The 23575-nt window shown below is 43.4% G+C and overlaps 1 protein-coding gene across 7 annotated transcripts in view; it reads right to left on the bottom strand.

Annotated features, from left to right (window-relative positions):
* Positions 1 to 55: 55 nt before the first annotated feature.
* The window catches only part of LOC142501352 (semaphorin-4E-like), a 44194-nt gene continuing 20674 nt past the window's right edge, over positions 56 to 23575 (bottom strand). For 6 of the 7 annotated variants that reach the window (XM_075611169.1, XM_075611172.1, XM_075611170.1 and 3 more), the window contains 10 exons: positions 21670 to 21769; positions 20239 to 20349; positions 16055 to 16206; positions 13493 to 13668; positions 7199 to 7355; positions 4335 to 4557; positions 3841 to 3956; positions 3293 to 3459; positions 2283 to 2335; positions 56 to 1737 (listed from right to left, as the gene is read on the bottom strand). In XM_075611169.1, the coding sequence (XP_075467284.1) occupies positions 962 to 1737; positions 2283 to 2335; positions 3293 to 3459; positions 3841 to 3956; positions 4335 to 4557; positions 7199 to 7355; positions 13493 to 13668; positions 16055 to 16206; positions 20239 to 20349; positions 21670 to 21769 (2031 nt within the window). In that variant the 3' untranslated portion in view covers positions 56 to 961. The remainder of the gene's footprint in view (positions 1738 to 2282; positions 2336 to 3292; positions 3460 to 3840; positions 3957 to 4334; positions 4558 to 7198; positions 7356 to 13492; positions 13669 to 16054; positions 16207 to 20238; positions 20350 to 21669; positions 21770 to 23575) is intronic. The other variant, XM_075611171.1, reaches the window with a different exon arrangement.

The raw sequence follows: 23575 nt of genomic DNA, 5'->3' as shown, positions 1-23575 counted from the left end.
AGAAAATGGTTTAGTGGTCACACATATGAGAGTACATTCCAGCTCACTGGGAGAGAACTGTTCAAAATCTTTTAATATCAAACACAGGAATGTGTGCAGAATTGCAGAAATCTCTCCTCTTTTTTTTTTCTTTTATAAAACCATTTAACAGTGTGTGGCCTCCCAATTGGAGATCTGTGAATAGTCTTTTGTTACTTTGAAACTCGTGACTTTATATGCCGTGTTTGTCTTCAAATAGGTTTGCAAATCATTGATCTGCAGTTTCTTCCAAACCCCTCCAGTAGCAAAGCCATTCAATGTGTAAAAAGAACAGGTCACACAATAACAATTACTTATAAGTAATGATTGTGGATTGTGGTCCCATCAATCTACATACACTAAGTCTATCAAACGTCTCGGATTACCCAGGACAGTTCCGGTTGGCACAGGTATGTAGAACAGCACATGTTGGTTAGGCATAGCGGGTAAATGGCATGAAAAGGTTTATTATAGTCACCAAAACGATGTTTTCTTTTGATAAAATTACTGATGCCATTTTCAGAGCAGCCTTCTACTCTTTGTCCAATATATTGCTAGCTCACGTAAATCTATTCTGGTTAACACATACACATATTGGGTAGCTTTAACAGTATACCGGTGTTCAAACATGTGGCAGTAAAACGGTAGCGGTTAAGAAATCCTTATGTTTTTGCCAACAAGGTCTATCAGGGAATTTCGTATTCCTGGTTGCTGGCACTTTTGGGGAGCCACAGCTAAAATCAATAAATGTATTAAAAAGTTTAACTAAGAGTGTCTTATCAAAACATGAAAAATAAGTAGATTGGATTTTAAACTCGGAAGTGGTTCCTTTGAATACTTAGACTTCCTATGAATGAACAGCTTAGCACGTAATGCGATCTTGGGGACTCCTGTATTAGACCGTCATGCTTAGTATTTCATCATACTGAACTATAATGCTGCTTTAAGTTGTCGTCTCCATTTCGATATAAGCCACGTGGCCTGCGGCAGCATCTGGACCAAAGGACAGTGATACATCAGTAGGGCTTGCGCTGAACTTGGCTCCTGAGTTGTTATTAACATTGACATTCTTAGAATGGTTGGGATGAACATATTGAATATTCTCAGAGAAAGAATGGGGCGCTAACAAGTTGACTATTACGCTCCGAGAAGCGGCTGATGCGTTGTTAGGCATTCTGTGGACGTTTAAGCGTCTCCCTTGTGAGGGTTTGCAATGTACGCTCTTTGCCACGCACGGCAAAACGATGTGCCCCTTGGTGAGGTTCCAGGTCAGCAATGAGAACAAGAGGAATGCCAACACGGCTACTATGACTTTAAAAGCCAAGTCCACACTCACATCTGGACTGGTCTGTCTCGCAAGTTCATCCGGCACAGCAAACAATTTATTTTTCCCCATAGCATCTTTTGGGTACTCTGTTAAGGGGTGGAAAGGAATAATGTGCTTGCCTTCCTTTTTGGGGTTTAAGGCGTAGCTTGCCGCTACAAGGAAGAACTCTTTGCCGTTGGCTCTTTCCACTGACTGGCAATCGTAAAGGCCTCTGTCTGCCACGGTCACGTTAAATATGACCATTCCGTGTTCGTACAGGAGGTATTTAGGACCGTCTGTGTGGAGGCTGTTGCCATTGAATATCCATTTAGTATGAGCCAGGTTAGATACAGGGGTGCAGGAGAGCCGTACACTGTTACCATACAAAACAGAGCGATCCTGGATATGATTCCCTGATGAAAGAAAACAGAAACCATATTTACAGCAGATAAGCACTTTGCCTACCTGAAGCCATTTGCAGTATGAGCCTCCTCCACTTGTGTATGTAGATTTACATATAGAGTTGTAGTGCATTCAGTGTACAGCGCGTCACACAGCAGAACAAAGATTACAGAAGAATATAAAAGCCCACGATAGGAAAAGTAATTCCTTTCGCAGAGAGCTCACGTTATGGAGAGACAACACTTCTGTTGCTATTCCACGTATCCACTACGTTTTCAGTAAAAGGACTTTCTCACTGTTCACCAGGGTCACCTGCCCACCACCTTCAATACAGCCTTCCTAGATCCAGAATGCTTTCTTTAAAATAAATAAATAAAAAAATGCTTCCTCTCTCCTTTCTGCCATACACTGTGCATGTTGAAAATGACATCAAGATGTGATGCAACACCTGCATTTTAATATCTTGTTATTGGGGTTCCTGGGGCCCTTAGCATTTGCCTGGAGAGTGTTTGCAAATTGGATTGCAATGTTTCTATAAACACAACTGTTAACTTACCAACTTTTGGGCATTCAGAAGCATCACCATTTTTCACACTCTGTATCATCGCTCTGCGAGATTAGAATAAAACAGGGAAATATATCACTTTAATTACTAGTGCTGCTTCAGGAAAGGCAATAGTGTGCAGTACTTTCTACTGCAGCTGTGTTTTATATATTTAGAGCCAATGGCGTTGTACCATATTGCATTGACATTTGTTGCAGAAGCCTTAGACACTGAAAGGTTAAAGCAGCATTGCACAAAATCAAGTTAAATGTAGAAAATAAGAAAGGGTAAAATACTCAACTGGTATCTCAACTTTTCCAGAAGTGGAATACAGATAAATATGAATAAATGTTTAGTACTTTACATATTTTTGGTAAGACTCTCCATTGTATTGCCTCCGACTCCCTGAACATGCAGCTGCAGAGGGAATGCAAGCCTATGTTCTGGCCACACCTCTCTCCCCTCCCATCCAATACAAGCTTAACCAAACAACGCAATATACAGTATGCTCCTTTTGTTAGTCAATTTAAGGGATTTAGGCCGGGATTCACTTAGTCGCGATGCAGGGTATCGTACCCCGATGTAGCGTTTTAACTGCCATTAATATTTCATTCATATTCTGGGTGTGATACCACATAACGTCGCTTAGTGATCCTAGCCTAATGCCCATATCTACTAAGCAGCCTTCTGCCATAAGATACCGAACGATGCTCGGAGACCTTTAAGCCCACTCCACTTCCAGCACCGTCAGGTGTCTTGTGGTAGAATGATCAGTAAATATGACCCTGAGGTAAGAACTCTGCAAATCCTCCAAGGTTGCAGTCTTTTGGTTGAGTTACAATTAATTCATTAGAAATGTCACAATTTTCTACATCAATAATTCTTGGAAACTGAAAACTTGCACAAGATATCACGGCATATGTAATAGGCCAAGGTACTACACATTCAAATAAAAGGTAATTTTTATGAGATAACTATTGTTCTAGCCACCTACATGGCTTTGAAACTTGGTCGGTACTTACTTGAAGTCCCCGGTGTGGTCTGCGACAGTTACACACTCCTGACGTTCTCGGCTCCAGGCACAGTAGGGATCTCTCGATAACACGCAATCCATGCAGTTTGTGTACCGGCTGCAAACAGCGACAGGAAGTTGCACCACTTGTGATGGAGATCCCACATACAAGAAACCCTACAAACAGACAAGCCAACCGCATGAAACAGAAAATTCTATTCTCAGTGAGGGCTGTGTGTTCATTTCAAGTTATGAATTATCTTGCTTTTACTACAGGAAATGTTCTCATGGGCGATGTAACAGCTTTCCAAGTTGAGGTCTAAAAGCCTAACTCCAAAACAGCAAAATGTCAGGGAATATGCCATGCAAATTGCTTTCCTTTTTAGTAACTTAGGGCCCATATGTTGCAATGCTGTAAATGTCCAATGTTTAAGGGTATTAAAAGTTACATTACTATTTAAAACTACCCAGATCTGAAAGCTTAACATTTGCAGTATTCTTATAACAGTGACTGGTGGAGGCTGAGCTGCTTATTGGATACTAAAGCATCCCATTTACCTTTTTGGAAGAGAGTTTAAGAGACTGCACTGGATCTGGAGACTGAAAAAGCTGTGATTCTTCAATAATGAACATCTCGCTGTCGCAACTTACAGCTTTGTGCAAATATCCGTTATCTACATAAAAAAAAAAAAGACAATACTGCAGAAACTAAGCATTTCACACCGATTTATTTTCAAAATAACTCTTCCAGCATCTAAAGGTCTGAAAATAGCCTCCATAAAATAGACAAGTGCAACCTGGCTTGACAACACCTTTAATGCAATACAACACACATAACATTACCAGAGGGGATGGGGGCAGAAGATCCGTTCAGGATTTGTTATTCCTAACAACAAATGGTTGCCCAAAAAAAAAACAAAAAGGCTATGCAACTCTGAAGAAATATCAATTCAACTCTGAAGAAATATCAATTCAACCCTATCCCTGCCTGCAGGGCCAGCAATGTTGGAGAATAATACGGTGTGCTAAATCTCAAGCATCTTAATACCTACCCGTGCCTAGAAACATGACTTCATACGCTTGTTTGTCTAGGCCCACGATTCGGTCCACGACTAACTTGATATAATTTGCTCCTCTTTTAATTAAAACTGGCCTGTTCCCGATGGGGTTGACGGGATCGTCTAGCAGAGGGTGATCCTTCACAAACTGCAGAGTTTTATCTGGCAGGTCCAGAGAGGTGTTGTATCCAAGACTTCTGGCGAACCCGTTGACGCACTAGGGACAGACAAACTCACTACTAATTAACACACTCAACCTCAAACAATGCAAACGAGTAAGGAATCGCGCTCCAATATGTCAAGACCTATCCCACTTAAAAACTACCGTCAATCACCAGAAGTGGTTGTGGGGCTTATGCACTAGGCGTCGCAAGTGGCTTTTTTCGTGCATGTCGAACTCCATTTCAATTGCGCGTGTCCATGTACGAGCCTGAAATTTCTCCATCAGTGCCTGCTCCGTCAAAAAATTATTTTTCGTTTTTGGCGCACAAAAATGGACTGTGCTTGGCGTACAGATGTTAATGAAATGTAGTAAAATAGAGTATTTGTGTGCCACAAAATCATTTAAAAGTGTGTCGCAAAGTTAATAGTATTCGTGCAGAATGAAGTCGCTATGTATCAACCGAAAAACGTATTTCTTTCAATGAGGCATTCAACATGACGGAATGCATGGGCTTTCCTTCTCTGGAGTGGCATCGCCTCCTACAGCGTCGTGTTGTCATAGTGACCCGACGTCAAATGGCGCCGTGTCGTCATGACGTGACTTCACCTGATGCCGTAGGATTAGGGCCGCTCTTCCAGGAATGGCCTGGGCTGGTATGTACCTACAACCTGCCCCATGCGGGATGTGTAAAAAATACTTTCAAAGCAACAAACTATGCGTCATATGTATGAAGTCTTCATACCAACATAGGAAAACATTTTATAAAAAAAATGTGCTACTTTTTAGACATTGATATTGTTGATACACACAAATTAAAAAAAAGAAAAAAAGTTAGTATATAGGCGTCTCAAAGTTAATAAAACTCTTCACCAGCACCTCCAGGAGAAAATCTAAGGTCTACTAGAAATGTTTATTACTGTGATTTTTCCCAACTCTCCTGAGAAATAATACAATAAGTATTTAATTACATACGGTACAAAACGGGCAGAGAAAACAGTAGGCATCTGCAGAGCTCCCACAGGCCCAGCCCATATCTGTGGTGTGAAACGGCAAATACCGTACATAACAAGATGAAAATAGCTAGCTCTAAGGTCGCAGGAAAATGTGTTTTACAAACCGTAAGGAGGAAGAATTTTATATCGTCAAAAAATGTGTGCAATTTTCTTCTTTACTTAAAGCAAAGATGACATTTAGATGCCGAATATATAAACATTGTATGCAAAAGGGCATACATGATAAGAAATTAAATATAAAGGTTGTTCCACAATATCCTTGAAAAAAAAAAAGAGAAAGATAAAATACATGCAAACAAATAAGACAGCAGAGAAAAAAGGCAACTATTTCTCTTCTCATAATAGGTCTGTCAGATTGATGGCTCTCAGTATGTTACAATTTGCAATTTTTTATATTTCATTTTACAAACATTTCTTTGTGCCTTTGAACACATCTCGTTATGCTCTCAATATTGATTTCTTATTTTTCTTTCATTTGCTGTAGCACTCCAGAGATAGCTGCTCATATCTTTTGGTGGTTTTCTGAAGGTCTATAAAACAGCTGCTGACATAGGAAATTAATTGGTTTGCTTTCTACTGATTATATTGTATGACATGATTGTTAGGGAGACTTTTAAAAGAGCAGGACCCACTCCTGTCCCCAACCCCCACTTTTTGAACTGCATTAATTTCAGATCAGGGAACTCCCTGGTTCTTGAGATACTTACCAAGGAAGGAGCAGCCAGTGGCAAAATGGTGGTTTAAATCTCCCGTGTCATTGCGGGCCAATGGGAAGCTGCAACTTCATTTGTTGCGGCTTGCAATCGGGATTAAAAAAACAGTAAGTAGCCAGTGGCACCTTTCCCAGCAAGTATCTTGGAAACCAAAGGGGGAAGCAAGCCAGGAATGCTCTTCTAAACATGATGCAAACACAGTGCTAAGAGGTCTACGTATCATACCGTTGATCAGGAGCGGGCAAACTTAATTCTGCGCCCCCTGTCTGCTCTCCCCCCCCCCTTACCTGTTCGCCAGCGGTTTCTGAAGTCACGTCACATGTTGCCAGAAGGCACCGGAGACAATTTAAGTGAGTTAGAGGCTTCATGCACGCTCCCCTGGCATTGAATTTAAATGCTTTGGGGAAGAGCGCAGGACCTCTATAAGTGCCGCCCTGGGGGCGTAGACCCCCCCCTGGTTTGCGCACCCCAGCTGTAGATAGTGCTATTAAGTGCACATCTGTTGAAAATGGTGTTGCAATATGTGTGTGACTGCTGTCGTCTGTATTATTGGTGTCTACAGTAGGGGTGGCCAACTCCAGTCCTCAAGACCTACCAACAAGCAAGGTATTAGGGATATCCCTGCTTCAGCACAGGTGGCCGTCTTTGACTGAGCCACGTGCTGAAGCTGGGATAGCCTTAAAACGTGACCTGTTGGTGGCCCTTGAGAACTGGAGTTGGCCACCCCTGGACTACAGTGTCTTGTTAGTCTCCAGCAGTGTTAGTGATTTATGGAGTAACAATGGAGATTAGGGTGGAGTTAAATTTGCTGTCGCAGTTACGCTAATATATGAAGACAGTGGAATCTGAGTTACTTTTTGCCATATTTTCTGCACTGAATTTCCCTGACCCCCCAGTGTGTTGCATGCCCCTCTGGCATCAAAGGGGTTTACAGAGTTTTAAATAATACAAAGTTGCAAAGTTATTTACCGCTCCGGGACGTGGGACGGGCACTTCTCCCCTGAACGTCACCCATTTCACGTGCGCGTGTTCCATGGTTAACGGTTCCTTGTACCTTCCGTGGGAAAAAACAGCTTGAATTGTTTCCATGCTGTAAGCGCACACAGCAGAGATGTTCAGCTTTCCCCTTTAAAAACAAAACAATGCTTGAAATTAGTGGATCCTAACTTGGCTGTATTCAGAGTGCAATTTCACTAGGGCTTGCATTCCTTCCCTAATGTTTGCCTGTTGGTACTGGGCACCGCCAGCTCTGATATTTGTGGGGCTTGGTGCAGCAGGGACATGTGCGGGGCCTCGGTTCCTATCTTCTCCGTCGGCATCCCCCCTTGCATAGTCCAGTCATCATCACTCCGCAACGTCAAATGACGTCACGTTGTCACGACAACGGGGCGGCAGGTTACGTCGCGGCACCAAGAGGCGTCCCATTGTCATGGCAAGACGGCACCACAGTGCGTCCCGTTGTCATGGCAAAGTGACGCCATTGGACATCGCGGAGCCATGACGACAGACTCAGATAATATTCGTATCTCGGGGCAAGATACGAATATTATCTGAGTTAAACTTATATAGATGTCTGTGGGGGAAGAAGAGATTGCTGCTTTAAGGGGGCATTGTATGTTCCAACACAAACTGAGATGGCAACAAAGCTATAGGCCAGAAATATTACACATCGCATGCATGTTTTCAATTGCCGCCCTATTTACTTTGGGAATAACATGGCAGAAAGTGAACTTCAGCCCAGCAACCTGACTGCAGTGTAAAGCGTGACGCAACCGCGAATGCTGGATTAACGAAGCACCCATGTGGGGTATTGCATTGCGATCCAGCGTTGACTGTCAGTGACTTGAATAGCAGTTTCCACTGGCTCAGGTATTGGGAATTAAGGGAGAGCCCTACTAATGATACGGAAACGTTTGTAATGATACCAAGTGCTGTAACAGGTAATGTCTCTCCTCTAACATTTTCTATTAGTAACGCAATTTGTGTTGCCACGTGCAATATTTCTCCAACACAACTTAATTACCAATATTCTTCAATGCTCTCTTAAAGGACATTCATTGAATTAATTTGTTATCATCCTAAGAAGGACCCTCGGGCAGAGAAATGCTGGGTAGCCGAGAATAATACTGGCTGCCTCGCTGTGATCTACAATAATTACGTCTATATAAATCCCTCATAATGTGGTACTCCTGTTGAAGACACACAAGGTTGCACACGGATTCCAGGTCACTGTGTTTCAGGTCATACTACATGTATGTGTTTTTGTTTTGTTATACCCAGTTTTTAAGATTCTGAGCTGATTCTTCATCGCTGCACAAACATGATGATATGGTAATGCCCTTTGCCAACATTTCATCTGTTGTGTAGGAAGGCCTGGCAGTTATTGCCCTGGATAATAATTAAAAGAAAAAAAAATCTATTTCTTAACCCCTTTGCTGCCACTTTTGGTAGCTAAGGGGTTATTGGCCATATGTACAAATCTGCAAGGCACCTTATGGCTCACACCCCTTAGTGAATATAGCCCTAATCGCGTAGCCCACCGCTACATTCTTTGCACTATAATGTCCTAGCAGGGTAACCAATATTCACAAAAAAATCCCTTAAATGTATCTGTTTTGGGGGAAGCAGTTTATTCATTGGGGGGTCAAAAAAGAAAAAAAAGTGATAAAAAAATGTCGTGATGTTTAAATGTAGACATGCGCTTGTATGTCAATGGGGCAGACTGGCTTGAGGTCATTAGGCCCCCCACAACCCCCCCTGGACCATTGAAGTCTCTAATTGTTGGTCTGGTAGATGGTACAGATCTGCACTCTCTGACATGGGAGGCAGGGTTGTTCTAGTTGTAGCAGATTCCAGCCATTTTGGGGCGCTTCTCAGCTCTCCTTGGCTGCTCCTCTCAAGGCCTCACTGCTCCAGCCCGAGGGTCAGTAATTGTTTGTATTGTATTGTATGTCTTTATTTATATAGCGCCATAAATGTACATAGCGCTTCACAGTAGTAATACATATCATATAAATAACAAATAATATAAATAACAGATCATGGGAATAAGTGCTTCAGACATACTGTAAAAGTAACATTAAGGAAGGAGTCCCTGCTCCGAGGAGCTTACAATCTAATTGGTAGGTAGGGAGAACGTACAGAGACAGTAGGAGGGAATTCTAGTAAGTGCGTCTGCAGGGGGCCAAGCTTTATGTATCATGTGTCCATATTTATCCAGTGCTATTCATATGCTTCTTTAAGCAGATGTGTCTTAAGGTGAGTCTTAAAGGTGGATAGCGAGGGGGCTAGTCGGGTATTGAGGGGAAGGGCATTCCAGAGGTGTGGGGCAGAAAGTGAGAAAGGTTTAAGGCGGGAGAGAGCTTTAGATACAAAGGGGGTAGAAAGAAGACATTCTTGAGAAGAACGCAAGAGTCGGGATGGTGCATAGCAAGAAATTAGGGCTGAGATGTAAGGAGGGGCAGAAGAGTGTAAAGCTTTAAAAGTGAGCAGGAGAATTGAGTGTGAGATACGGGATTTAATCGGAAGCCAGGAGAGGGATTTCAGGAGGGGAGATACAGAAACAGATTTAGGAAAGAGTAGAGTGATTCTGGCAGCAGCGTTTAGGATAGATTGTAGGGGAGACAGGTGAGAGGCAGGAAGGCCGGACAGCAGGAGGTTGCAGTAATCGAGACGTGAGAGAATGAGGGCCTGAGTCAGAGTTTTAGCAGTTGAGTAACAGAGGAAAGGGCGTATCTTTGTGATATTGCGGAGGAAAAAGCAATAAGTTTTAGAAACGTTTTGAATATGAGAGGAGAATGAGAGAGAGGAATCAAGTGTAACCCCTAGGCAGCGTGCTTGGGCTACTGGGTGAATGATCGTATTTCCAATAGCAATGTGGAAGGAGGTAGTAGGGCCAGGTTTGGGAGGAAGTATAAGGAGCTCTGTTTTTGCCATGTTAAGTTTCAGTCGGCGGATGGCCATCCAGGATGATATTCCAGAGAGGCATTCAGAAACTTTGGTCTGTAAAGCAGGTGTAAGGTCAGGGGTTGAAAGGTAAATTTGTGTGTCGTCAGCATAGAGGTGATATTTAAACCCAAAAGATGTGATTATGTCACCTAGAGAGAGTGTGTAAAGAGAAAAGAGAAGGGGTCCCAGGACAGAGCCCTGGGGTACCCCCACAGAGAGATCAATAGAGGAGGAGGAGGTGTTGGCAAAAGAGACACTGAAAGTACGATGGGAGAGGTAAGAGGTGATCCAGGATAAAGCTTTATTCCGAATACCAAGAGTATGGAGAATGTGAAGGAGAAGAGGGTGGTCCACGGTGTTGAATGTTGCAGAGAGGTCGAGTAATATGAGCTGAGTGTAATGACCTCTGTCTTTGGCAGCATGGAGGTCGTCAGTTATTTTAGTGAGGGCTGTTTCAGTAGAGTTAGCAGTGCGGAAGCCAGATTGTAGAGGGTCTAGTACAAAATAGGTGTTGAGAAAGTGTAGCAATCGAGAGAATACAAGACGTTCAAGGAGTTTGGAGGCAAAAGGCAGGAGGGAGACAGGTCGATAGTTAGAAGGACAGGTAGGGTCAAGCTTGCCGTTTTTGAGTAATGGTATAACGGTTGCATGCTTGAAGGAGGTTGGAAAGGTACCAGAGTAGAGGGAAGAGTTAAAGATCTGTGTGAGCATAGGGATTATAGAAGGAGCAAGAGGTTTTAGGAGATGGGAGGGGATGGGATCAAGAGGGCAAGTGGTAGAGGGAGAAGAGGAGATCAGCAGTGACACATCCTCCTCCGAGATAGCGGAAAAAGAGTCAAGAAAGGCAGGAGGCGAGTTGGGAAGCATTGTGGGATGTGAGGAGGCAATAGATGGGAAGTTCTGCCATATGGATTCCACCTTTTCCTTAAAAAAGTCAGCAAAGTCCTGAGGTGAGATGGAGGAAGAAGAGGAGGCAGCTGAGGGTGGTCTGAGTAGAGAGTCAAAGACAGAAAAGAGACGGCGTGGGTTAGACTTGTGTGTGTTGATTAGTGATGAAAAGTAGGTTTGTTTAGCCTGAGAGAGGGCAGAGTTGAAACAGGATAGCATAAATTTGTAGTGAATGAAGTCTGCGAGCGTATGAGATTTCCTCCAGAGGCGTTCAGAGGAACGAGTGGAGGAACGCAGCATGCGTGTGTGGGAGTTTAGCCAGGGTCTGGGGTTAGAAGGGCGAGGACGGCAGAGAGAAAGCCGGGCATGAAGATCAAGAGAGGAAGATAAGGCAGAGTTGTAGTTCCTGACCAGCTTGTCAGGGTCTGAAGCAGAACTGAGAGAGGAGAGGGAGGAGCGTAAAGTGGAATCAAGAGCTGGTAGGTTAATAGAGCGCAGGTTTCTGCAAAAACGAGGGCGAGGTGGAGATGGAGATGGAGAAAAGCGAGAGAGCGAAAATGAGATGAGGTGATGGTCAGAGAGAGGAAAAGGGGAAATGGAGAAATCGGAGAGAGAGAAGTTTTTAGTGAAAACCAGGTCTAGGTAGTGTCCATCCTTGTGGGTGCTGGCTTCAGTCCACTGTTGAAGGCCAAAAGAAGAGGTTAGAGAAAGAAAGCGGGAAGCCCAAGGGAGAGAGGGGTCATCAATGTGGCAATTGAAGTCCCCAAGGAGAAGAACAGGGGAGTTTGTATGTGTGTGTGTGTGTACTGGTCAGTATAAATGTTTGAGTACTAGTATATGTACGTGTCTGTGTTCATGTATGGTGGATGTATTGATGTTTGTATGATGTATGTATCTTATGTGTGTGTATTGCATGTAGATGCATATTGCAATTGTCTTGTATACTGCAAATATCTGGTGTGTTTATATGGTGCATGCTTCAGCGTGTGTATGGTTGATGTATCTGATGTGTAATGTATTATTTACGTATCTGATGCTGTGTTCTTGTGATGTAAGCTCTTCGGGGCAGGGACTCCTTCTCCTAATGTTACCTTTATGTCTGAAGCGCTTATTCCCATTATGTATTATATAATATTATGTCACGTGTATTAATGCTGTGCTGCTGTATGTACTTGGATGGCGCTATATAAATAAAGATATACATACATGTATCTGATGTATATGTGGTGTATAGTACATGTATATGATTGTGTATCTGGTGTGTGTGTGTATGGTACAAATAACAAATATCTGCTGTGTATGTATGGGTATGGTGCATGTTTATGTGAGCATAATGCATGTATCTGGTATGTGTGTGCGCGCAAATGTATGATGCATATATCTGGAGTGTATGTACGGTGTATATATCTGGTGTGTGTGTGTGTGTGTGCATAGTGCATGTATCTGGTGTGCATGGTGCATATATTTGCTGTGTGTATGATGCATACACCAGATATATAGTATGTGTACAGTATAGTGAATTTATCTGGTGTGTGTATAGTGAATTTATCTGGTGTGTATGCATTAGAGATGTGCAAATTGTTCTAACAGTGTAACATTTCTGAAAAAATACAAAATTAATGGGAAAACCGTGAACAATTTTTAAGACATTTGCTCATCTATAGTGTGCATGGTGCATGTATGTGGTGGGTATGCGTTGTGCATGTATGTGCTGGGTATCCGTGGTGCATGTATGTAGTGTGTATCTGTGCGTGGTGCATGTATCTGGTGTGCATGTGTTTTCATGGTGCATGTATCTGGTGTGTGTATGATGCATATCGGATGTGTATACATTAGTATAGTGCATGAATGTGTGCGCTGCATATCTGTATCTGATATGTATATGACGTGCATGTGTCTGTGTGTATGGTGCATACCTGATGTGTGTGTGTGTGTGTGTAGTGCATGTATGTGATGTGTGTATGTAGGTGTGTGTATGCTGCATGTATCTGGTGTATGTTTTTGTGTACCTGGAATTATGGGTTGAGCTTGCACCCCAGCCAAAAATGTGCCAGCCTTCCCCTGTATTAATATTGATACAATGTGGGAAAAATAATCTTTCGAGAAAGAGATATTGAGGCTTAAAAAAAAAAAAAAAAATGCCTAAGGACTTCAAATGAACTGCGTATTACTTAACTGATAGGATTTTCCAGAGGATATGAGCAATTCTATGCATTTATTCTCGCTTTTACCCTTCTGCTGTCTAAATGGTTACTGTATTGTTCCCAATTTTTGTGTCTCAAATCTCATTGGCAAAATAAACACACAAGAGAACCGACTTTTTCTAAACTACCTAGTCTTGAGTTCTCTGCTAAGTTTCAACATCCTCTGCTGTTCGCAAAAAGAGAGGGATGTTGTTTGAATTTTCATGCATTTCTCGTGTCTTACCACTGCTGAATAAAGATTCCATAGAAGATGGTTTCTCTCCAGTCTGATGTTTTGAGTAAAAACGAATCCTGGATGACATTGAACTGGAAATTGGACTCTGGTACTGAGCAGATAAGGCTGGCTTTTAAAAATGATGTCCACCTTTTCTGCAGTATACGCTTTCCTCCGAGATCACCCTGCACACAAGTTATAAAAAACATTTGGGAAGATTGAGAATATAATCAATTAACATCAATATTTCATATGCACAGAGATTAGACTACCTGTAGAAATTATGTCTAAAATGAGCTGTGGCAGAGGAAATAATTTAAGTGTAATTAGATCTATATATAGATATATATATTTTGACAAAGATGAAAAAGTACTATGTATTTAAAAGGCATTAACCCTATGGCAGCAGTATGCAACCTAAGCTAATAAAGCCATAGTTGCAAGTTGCATAGCTCATGGAGCCCTACAAGCACCCTACGCAATCACGAGCCAAAATGATATATTTTATTTAAAAAAGTGTTACTAAATATTTTATAGTATTACAACTAGAATATACCAAAGTAAGCAGCAGAAGTCATAAATATAAAATTGTACACGGATGAAAGCTGCATTTCAAAAATAGGATGCAACCAAGAGCTCCCTGGGACTGTGAGGCTAATTATACAGTAATATAAATGCTCAGCAGAGGATCATTTCGCAGAAGCTTCAATGCTAGTGACCTCCCTTTAAAGTTTTCACTGCCAGGAAAGGAGTTAATTTGATTCTATGGATTCCTGATTACATGGTGTTACAACCAACCGAAATGCCCTTTCCTAGCTTAAAAGGAGGGTATACGGTACCCTAGACCAGCGGTGCGCAATCTGTGGGGCGCGACCCCCAGGGGGGGCGCGAGACTGCCGACGGGGGGCGCGAGACTGCCGACGGGGGGCGCGGGGTTTACAGAGGCCCCGCGCGCTTCCCGAAGGCACTTAAATTAAGTGCCGGGGGAGCTGCAGGGCCTCTGTAAACCATACTTACCCGTGGCTCCGGCGGCTTCCACCCGGCGTCGCCATGGCAACGCGGCGGCAAAATGACGCTGCGAGGTCATGTGACGTCACGTTGCTATGGCAACGCGACGTCATTACGCCGGTGCGAGGGTAAGTTGGGGTTGGGGGGGGGCGCGGGAGTGAGGGGACAGCCGGCAGGGGGGCGCAGGGAAAAAAGTTTGCGCCCCCCTGCCCTAGACCAGGGGTGCGCAAACCTTTCCCCATGCGCACCCCTGCCTGCTCTCCTCGGCGCCTCGCAACCTTCCCCCTCGACCCCGGCGTCAAATGACGCGTGGGGTCGTGTGACGTCACGTCACCATGGTAACGTGACATCACAGGACCCCGCTGCGTCAATTGACCCCGGGTTACTAGGACGACACATCGCTGGAAGGGAAGGTAAGTGCATTATAGACACATTGTACGGTCCCCCGGCATTTAATTTAAATGCCTGGGGGAAGAGCGCGGGACCTCTATAACTGCCACACCCTCCCCCCCCAGAAAATCTAGGGCGCGCATCGCTGCCCTAGACCAGGGGTGACCAACACCAGTCCTCAAGGGCCATCAATAGGTCAGGTTTTTTGGATATCCCTGCTTCAGCACAGGTGGCTCAATCAGTGGCTCAGTCTTTGATTGAGCCCCCTGTGCTGAAGCAGGGATATCCTTAATATCTGGCCTGTTGGTGGCCCTTGAGGACTGGAGTTGGCCACACCTTTCCACACCTAGACACCCTTTTGATGGAGCAACCCTAAAATGTACATGTTTAAATGTGGGCACACTGCAAGGGAAAAATGCAGAAAATACACAACGCTGAAGGCTGCAATGAATCAAAAGGATATCGGGCCATATTTATTAAGTAGTGCTAGACCATAAAACACTTGGGCTCAGACCCACAGGGCTCAATTAAGTCACTTGACGTGACGTTAACCTAACTTAATGTCACTTTAAGACTAACTCTTCGAAGGACAATAACATAATATTAAGCCGTTTTCGTCCGTAAAGAGCATAGCCTTACCTGTAACTTATGTTAGTGATAATGACATGCGTGATGTCATCATAACCTTGTATGTTAAGGTTTATATGGAGACTTAATGTTAAATTAGTTAGGTCATACCTACATTGAGATAGGGCCTTTGCAGAGTCTGAATGGATGTAGCTCAGATTTAACTTGCATAGTATTATTTCCCACTTTTTTTTTTTTTTTTGTCTTTCCTCTGTTTCTCAACTTCAGCTAAAGAGCTCGTGATCGGAATATCGCCAAGACGTTCTCAACATCACTTTATTGGAAGGCAACGCAATGATATTTTACAATAACGTGCAAATGAGATTTAATTCGGCCATTGTTGTTGCTTATAATTAGCTTGGAGGATACAATGTTAACTCAGGGAACACAACGTCCATTTCTGTTTAAGGTAACGTCAGGTTACAAGTCCTGACTTAACTGGGCTTTGTGGTTCTGGTCCTCGAATGGGCCATAAGGTATCTTTTGGCCTTGCCCCGCTTAATAAATATTGTCCATAGTGAGTAGTGCAGCAATGATTGAACTTACTTTGCAGACTCTGGCTATTCTTGACACCAGGTGCTTGTTATAGGATTCAAATTCAATGGCTGTTTCACTAAAAAACACATACATTTTATCATCATCTTCCTCTGGGTTCATCTCACTTTCCAGCACGACGTCCATGTTGACAAAGCTTGGCTCTGTGATTACAGAGAGACAGTATCTTATCAATGAAGGCACATTGGTGGACAAAACCTCAAACAAACAGATGATAAAAAATGATTCAATTTACAATAAGGATAAAAAATAATAAAGTGTTCACATTTAAAACTAGCAATCCAAGCAGTTTTTTTTCTTTCTTCATTTTTTAAGACAGGTTTGAGACAGGGGGTGAAAATATGGTCTGCTTTCCGCCGTACGGTAGCAGGTCTACCCTGTGGACTAGGCTGCCTCCCGGGAGGTCCCTTTCCGGTTCAATGTGCTGGACAGGATAGCTGGACAGGCGCCTGGAGACAAGTGAATAATTCGGACACAAGGTATCGTTCTCACTCACTGGTCTGCTTTAATGGGCACATGCATCAGTTCTTATAGCCCTTTCGGGTTGTTGTCACATAGTTACAATTCATTCAGGTTGCCAAGTTGCCATGTACACTTAACAGAAGTCAGTTGTCCTTAACAATGCCATATTCCTTTCAGTTACCCCCCAGCCCAGCTATCGTTACTATAGTTATCCTTAACAAAGCTATTTTCTGTCAGCTAACCCCCAGTTGCCGTGGCTATCGTACATTGCTGACAAGACAGTTTGAATATATCAGGATTCTGGTCAAACAGGATATATGGGGCTTGATCTCAGCAAGGAGCAACTGTATTAGAAGTGACTTTTGCTCTCTGTGTTTAAACAGATTTCCTATACTTTTCCCTACAGCCATACACATTGTACCTGAGCTGACAAAAATGGAGCATATATTCTTAAACATATAAACTTAGGACCCCTACCAAAATATACATTAACAGGGGGTCTCCAAAGTTGAACCCCGTTACCTTCAGCTCTGGGGACCCCCTGTTTCCAGCGAAACTTGCCTCTGAAGTGGGTGCCGGTATCTCCTGCAGTTTTCTGCAGTTTAAAGCCTGAAAGTCGCACCGGATGACGTCACGCTTTCCATTGGACAGCAGGGCCCGGGAGCTTTGAAAAGCAGCAATAATGTGAAACCTGGAGTGGCTACCAGCATCCACTACGGAGGTAAGTACGTCCGGAAGCAGGGGGTCCTCGGAGTTGAAATCAATGGGGTTCAGCTCCGAAGACCCCTGCTTCAATCCTGTATTAAAAAACAGAAGAAAAAAACGCTTTGATTGCCTCATTAAAGCAACACTCTCTGCTGGTCGCCTTTTAAAAAATATATATTTACTATAAAAGAAATGCTCTTGCTGTCTTCAACAGGTTTTAAAATATGGTGCAAGGAAAGTGAGCGCAAACCTTAAATACACATTGATTTATTTATTATTAATTTTTTTATATCACCAAGAGGAGATGCAGCTGGTGTGAGAGATTTGTCAATCTCTCAAGAAATCTTCTGGGGGGGGGACACAACGTGCAAAAAACTTCCTCTCCGAGGTGGAAATGACACAGGGAATCTCAAATGGGCAGCATATGAAAAGAGAAAGGAAAAAAGAAAATAGTGCAACACAGTTTAATTATAACATATAGGTGAGCATGGAGGCTCCAACACACTCACATGCTCCAAGAAATATAAAAGCAGTTTAACCACTCAGGGTTCAGACGCTGTAAACAGGACTCTAGACAGCTGTTTCTTGCTCTCCGTTTCCGCACCAGATCGGCGTCTGACGTCACGAACCAGCCTTCTCACTCTCCTGTAGCTAGGGGAGGACACTCTGGCTCCGTCGGAAATCAGCACAGCGGAAGACGTTCAGGTAAGGTAGCTTGCAGCACAGCAAAAGTCCGCATACATAGCAATAGCACATCCTGGGGCCCGTGGATGGGCTGCTGGAGCAGCATAGGTAGCCAGTGGCACTGTATGGATACATAGCAATAGCACATCCTGGGGCCCGTGGATGGGCTGCTGGAGCAGCATAGGTAGCCAGTGGCACTGACTACCTATGCTGCTCCAGCAGCCCATCCACGGGCCCCAGGATGTGCTATTGCTATGTATCCCTACACCCCTGAAGAAGTCCAGAACTTGGATGAAACGCGTAGGGTTCTACATGCGCAAGTACCTTGTGATAGTCTGTGACGGACTCTTTTGCTGTGCTGCAAGATACCTTACCTGAACGTCTTCCGCTGTGCTGATTTCCGATGGAGCCAGAGGGTCCTCCCCTAGCTACAGGAGAGTGAGAAGGCTGGTTCGTGACGTCAGACGCCGATCTGGTGCGGAAACGGAGAGCAAGAAACAGCTGTCTAGAGTCCTGTTTACAGCGTCTGAACTCTGAGTGGTTAAACTGCTTTTATATTTCTTGGAGCATGTGAGTGTGTTGGAGCCTCCATGCTCACCTATATGTTATAATTAAACTGTGTTGCACTATTTTCTTTTTTCCTTTCTCTTTTCATATGCTGCCCATTTGAGATTCCCTGTGTCATTTCCACCTTGCAGAGGAAGTTTTTTGCGCTTTGTGTCCTCCCCCCACCAGGTTTTAAAATATGATGCTCCATTCAGGACATACGATTTTGGAATATTAAGTGTCCGGGAGGTTAAAATGGAGTTCTCCAATGCAGTATGGAGATTAAGAACAATCATGCTTTTTAACGCTAACCTTCTTCCTCCGAGCAGGCCATGCTCAGGGGACAAAATACTCACATGACAGGAGTTCAAGTAATACAGGCTTCTAGGTGAGAGTGCTGCTTTAACCCTTTAAGTGCTGGAGGAGCCCCAGAACCCAAGTGGTCACATGAACGCAGCGTCACTTGTTACGAAAACAGAAACCTCCTCTTCCGTTTCCCTGCACACCGGATCATTTTCTGTGCTTCCCTTTCTCTCTAGAAAACTAGATAAAGTCCATGACGTAGCCACTACGACTTGAGCGCCAGACCCATCCTGACGTCGTGGCTACATCATGTGGCACTCAAATGGTTAAAAAAAAAAAAAGGCACTCAGTTTAGTATTGGAAAGGTGCAGTCCTGCCTATAAACATACATTTGAGTTGCAATAATGTGAAAACTCCTCCCCCCCCTAATTAGGGCAACAACAAATATCATACAATACAGTGATCACCAGAGACCAGTTAGGCCAAACTGAGGAAGCAATGCTACTCAATTCAAAGTGTTCAACTGGTTATTACAAATAAAGCAGCTGCCAATGTTGAACACCATTTTGAGGGAGTGGGGCATTTAATTTTTACTTACTTTAAAACAGGGGCAGCCAACTCCAGTCTTCAAGTGCCACCAACAGGTCAGATTTTAAAAACTTTTTCAATGACTGAGCCATCTGTGCTGAAGCAAGGATATCCTGAAAACCTGACCTGTTGGTGGCTCTTGAGGACTGGGGTTGGCCACGCCGCTGTAAGAGATTTCTTACGTTACTCTGCTTGCCCTATCCAAAGCTGCATTTATTTATTTTTAAAATCTGAGTATTTGAAATATTACGGAGTAAATTACATATTCCCTCTAGTTGCTGTTAGGGGTGTTTTCGACCGAAAATATCCATTGGAGTCAATGGGGATTTCCATCTGAAAATGGCTTCAAGAACCACTGGAATATATAGAATTTACCACTAAGGGCTCCATGTGTCACAGGGCAAATTCTGGCGCAAAGTCGTGTGTCGCAACCTGCGCTGCAATATGGTTTTCTGCGTTGGTCTGCTCTGCCACCTTAGTGGTGGCGCAAGTATTTTTTTGCGCTGCATGTGCCAAATTCTAAAACAGCAGAGAATTAAAATTCTTTGAATCAACTGCGTCAGCGCACATGTACCGCTTGATACATAGAGACCTAAGTGTCTGGGTGGTTAAAATAAAGCTCTCCCCAGAGCCTAGTGCAGTCTAAAGGTTACCATGGTAACTGCAGACACAAGGAAAATCATGTTGGTTAACACTCGAAAAACGTACACAAGTATCAAAATGTACGAAAATACTAATAAAAGACTCATGTTTGCACAAATAAAACCCTAGATTGTTATTGATTTTATTGATTATTCAGTGTTTTTAACAAGGCAAAAGTCCAACCACACTGGAAACTGTGCAGCTTAGATGCTTGGCCTATTTAAAGCTGTAACAGAACTTCTTACCGTTAAGCCAAGATGCTTTAAATTCTGTACGTAGCGGGTTACCCAAACTACGAAATATGATCGGCTCAGATCCGAGGAAGTTGTTGGTGGTGGCGGAATAAAGTTGTCCATCTAAAAATACCAGCACAGGTGCTTAGTGTTTATAAAGTGGGCCATGAAAATAATCGCTCTCTATGTATGTATGCGTGTAAATATGTATTATTCAAAAGCGTGGTGCACTCACAATATCCTTAATACTTGCCACCGGTGCTCAGCACAAGGGGTCCCGCAACAAGGTGGATCCCACTCTCCGTCCAAATGTATATTAAAGTTGGCAATCAAGTTGTCTTGTGAAAAAGTATCAAAAGATTTATTGGTAGTTGATCGACATTTCAGTCCGCTTGCAGGCTCTTCTCTTTTGAGAAAGGGCCGCAAGCAGTTCGAAACGTCAATCAACTAGCAATAAACCTTTTGATACTTTTTCACAAGACCGCTTGAGTGCCAACTTTATTATACATTTGCATGTAGGTATTTATATAGTTCAAACAATGTACACAGCACTTAAAAATAAACAAATGTTAGAATACATGGAAATATAATGCAATTAACAAAACAAACACAAAAGCACGTAATACGAGAGAGAATCCTTGCCTCGGAGAGCGACAAATTATAGTCACGAATAATTGCTAATGGAGCAATAAGTAGTAGTATAGTGTTTTGGGGTTCACACCTATTAAAAGAAAGGCATATTGGCCCCTATATACAAAGTCTGTGCTATTCCATAAGACACTTTCTAACACGTTGTGATCCATTCAAGTGGAATAGTTCGAATTAGTAAACAGTCCACTATCCTTCGTATCACATTTCACCCCATGTGCATCAGCCAATGATTTGAGGAGGGTGAGTAGTAAGAATTGAGACACATATTATACTGGGAAGTATTACATTCTGCATCAGTTCGTTTTTACCCCTATCATCATAAAATTCCACCAGGTGTGCAGTGGCAAACTGCAGTACCTAACGAACGAGCTAAATGCACCAATAACAATCTTACATAACAAGTTTCTGATATCTGACGTGGTTGACAGGTTTTGTTAAATATAGGCCTACGATTGTAGTGATGTCATTAAGAGATTTAAGACATAAGCTGTGATGTTTGTAAGTCCCACATTCTAACCAATTCAGCTAAACGTGCGAGTAGTGCAGCTTAAAAGAAACGTTCAAAACGCTAGGAAAATTACACCTTTTGCTTGCAAACTGTAAGTACCTTTGCACAAAAAGGCAAGTAAATGTTATATGCAAACTGTGTATTCCCTCAAGGATTCAGAAAGACAGAAAGTTTACTCAATGTAAAAGATACAAGCTGTGCTCCTGGATCGGTGTCAATGGGAAACAGAGATGTCGTATGCTAAAATGATGTTTAAGGAGCAGAAGGAATCCCATTTAACTTACCAACGATGAGCGATGTAAACCTCAGAGTGGGGCCGAACGGACACTTCCCCCTGCTCTCCTGTGCATTACCTTCCAGCTGAATGCCATCATTACTTAGGAGCTATGGAAACATTGAAAAACAAACTATAATAATAGCATGTTCTTGTATAGCGCTGCTAGTTTTACATAGTGCTTTACAGAGACATTTTGCAGGCACAGGTCCCTGCCCCGTGGAGCTTACAATCTATTTTGCCAGTCAGCGTCTTTACTCAATGAGCCACTCCTTCTATAACACTTGTTTCTGCAGAGATATATTTACATCAGTGTCAAATTGGCCTACAAGGCATTGCTTCACCATGTTTAAAAAAAGCCTATAAAAATGTAAGGTTATTAACAGAGTATTGGAGGAGCTTGCAACACTGCAAAGCTTTGCACTGCAGTTCCCTCCAGCACTTAAGGCCTTACTCTATGCTCAAGCAGCAGTTTGGGCTGTTTCAGACGAGAATACCCACTGACTTCCTTAACGGGTTTTTGAGGCTTGCTGGCCATAGTATGTTCATGCCTAAGATAAGTTATTGGCTACAAATACCTTGAATTCCCACCTACCTGCAATACAGTAAGAGGTCTTAAACTCTTATGAACGGTCAGGCTGAGACACCAATTAATGGTGCCATTCCCAGTTAGCTTTTAGAGGAGCAGTGACATATACGAAATAAAAATGTTTTCAGAGGTATAAAACCGTGGCACTTATTTAGTATATTTAATCATCGATTTCCCCTCTATTCCTTACCAATCATACTTTGGGAGGTCCCGATATAGGACTGTGAGGAAGTGTATAAGACGTTAAACTCTCTCACTGTGGCAGACTTTGGAAACCACACCCTAGCTTCTGGGTCTGCTAGGTGGTTCCAATCAGGAGTTATAACACAGCAGCCTCCCTGTCTCATTATTCTGCAGCCTGCATGGAAGCAGGTTCAGAACTCTGCTAGATAGTAGGGCTTCAGTTACCAGAGTGATTGAGGACATGCTAGGTTATTGCAGATCACAAAAACAGTTTGTTTTTTCAGTTACACTTGGTTCAGCAGTGTATCATCAACTATTTTTCCCAGTCCAGGGAATAAAGGACTCTTTATTTGAAAGTATGTGGTGTATGGACTCTTCACTGACAAGGACATTGAAATAAAATTTTAAAAAAGTGTGTGTGTGTGTGTGCCGAGCATGCACATTTTAAGTGAAACTTCTTTGTCTTTTGAAATTGTATTTCTAATGGTGATGTTTTTAATTAAAAATCAAAACACAATTTCAGTGTCAAAATACAATGAAGTTTGACTTAGAACATGTGTTTTAGTTATTTGCACTTCTATATTTATTATAACTGTAAATTCCTTGTGTGTTTGTGTGCGTGTCTCTCTCTGTGTGGTGTGTGTTATTCTCAGGGTCCTGCCCCCCTCTCTCCTGACTCTTCACTCCCCTTTCCCCCCCCCCACCCCACCCCACCCCAACCCCCTGCAGGCAGAGCTGCAGACACGGCTGTGTGCTGGTGCCCTCTGACGGAGAAGCCCCCCGCCCCTCCCCCCACGGCAGAGGTACGGGGGGTGGGCCTGTCTGAGTGCCCCAGAGCAGCCCCCACTCTCCCCTCCCCCCCCCCCCCGGCAGAGCTGCGTCCTGCTCGGCTGAGGTACATGGACACGGGGGTTTTCGGCAGCTGACTGGGGGAGGGGAGAGGGGGGGGGTGTGAGGGGGAGGGCTGCGGAGCTCCGGCACGCTCAACCCCCCCATCCTCCCTGTTACCGGACCAGCACCCCTCTCTCTCTCCTCCCCCCAGCGGAGCCACAGTGCCCGGATATCGGGGAGAGGGGTGTGTGTGTGTGTCCACCCAGCGGTGACTCCTCCTGGTGGAAGCTAGCAACACTGACGGCCTCTTCTA

Source organism: Ascaphus truei, chromosome 8 (assembly GCF_040206685.1).
Source record: "Ascaphus truei isolate aAscTru1 chromosome 8, aAscTru1.hap1, whole genome shotgun sequence".
Taxonomy (NCBI): domain Eukaryota; kingdom Metazoa; phylum Chordata; class Amphibia; order Anura; family Ascaphidae; genus Ascaphus; species Ascaphus truei.
Note: the sequence above shows the minus strand (reverse complement) of the source record. Positions and strands in the feature narration are given on the sequence as shown.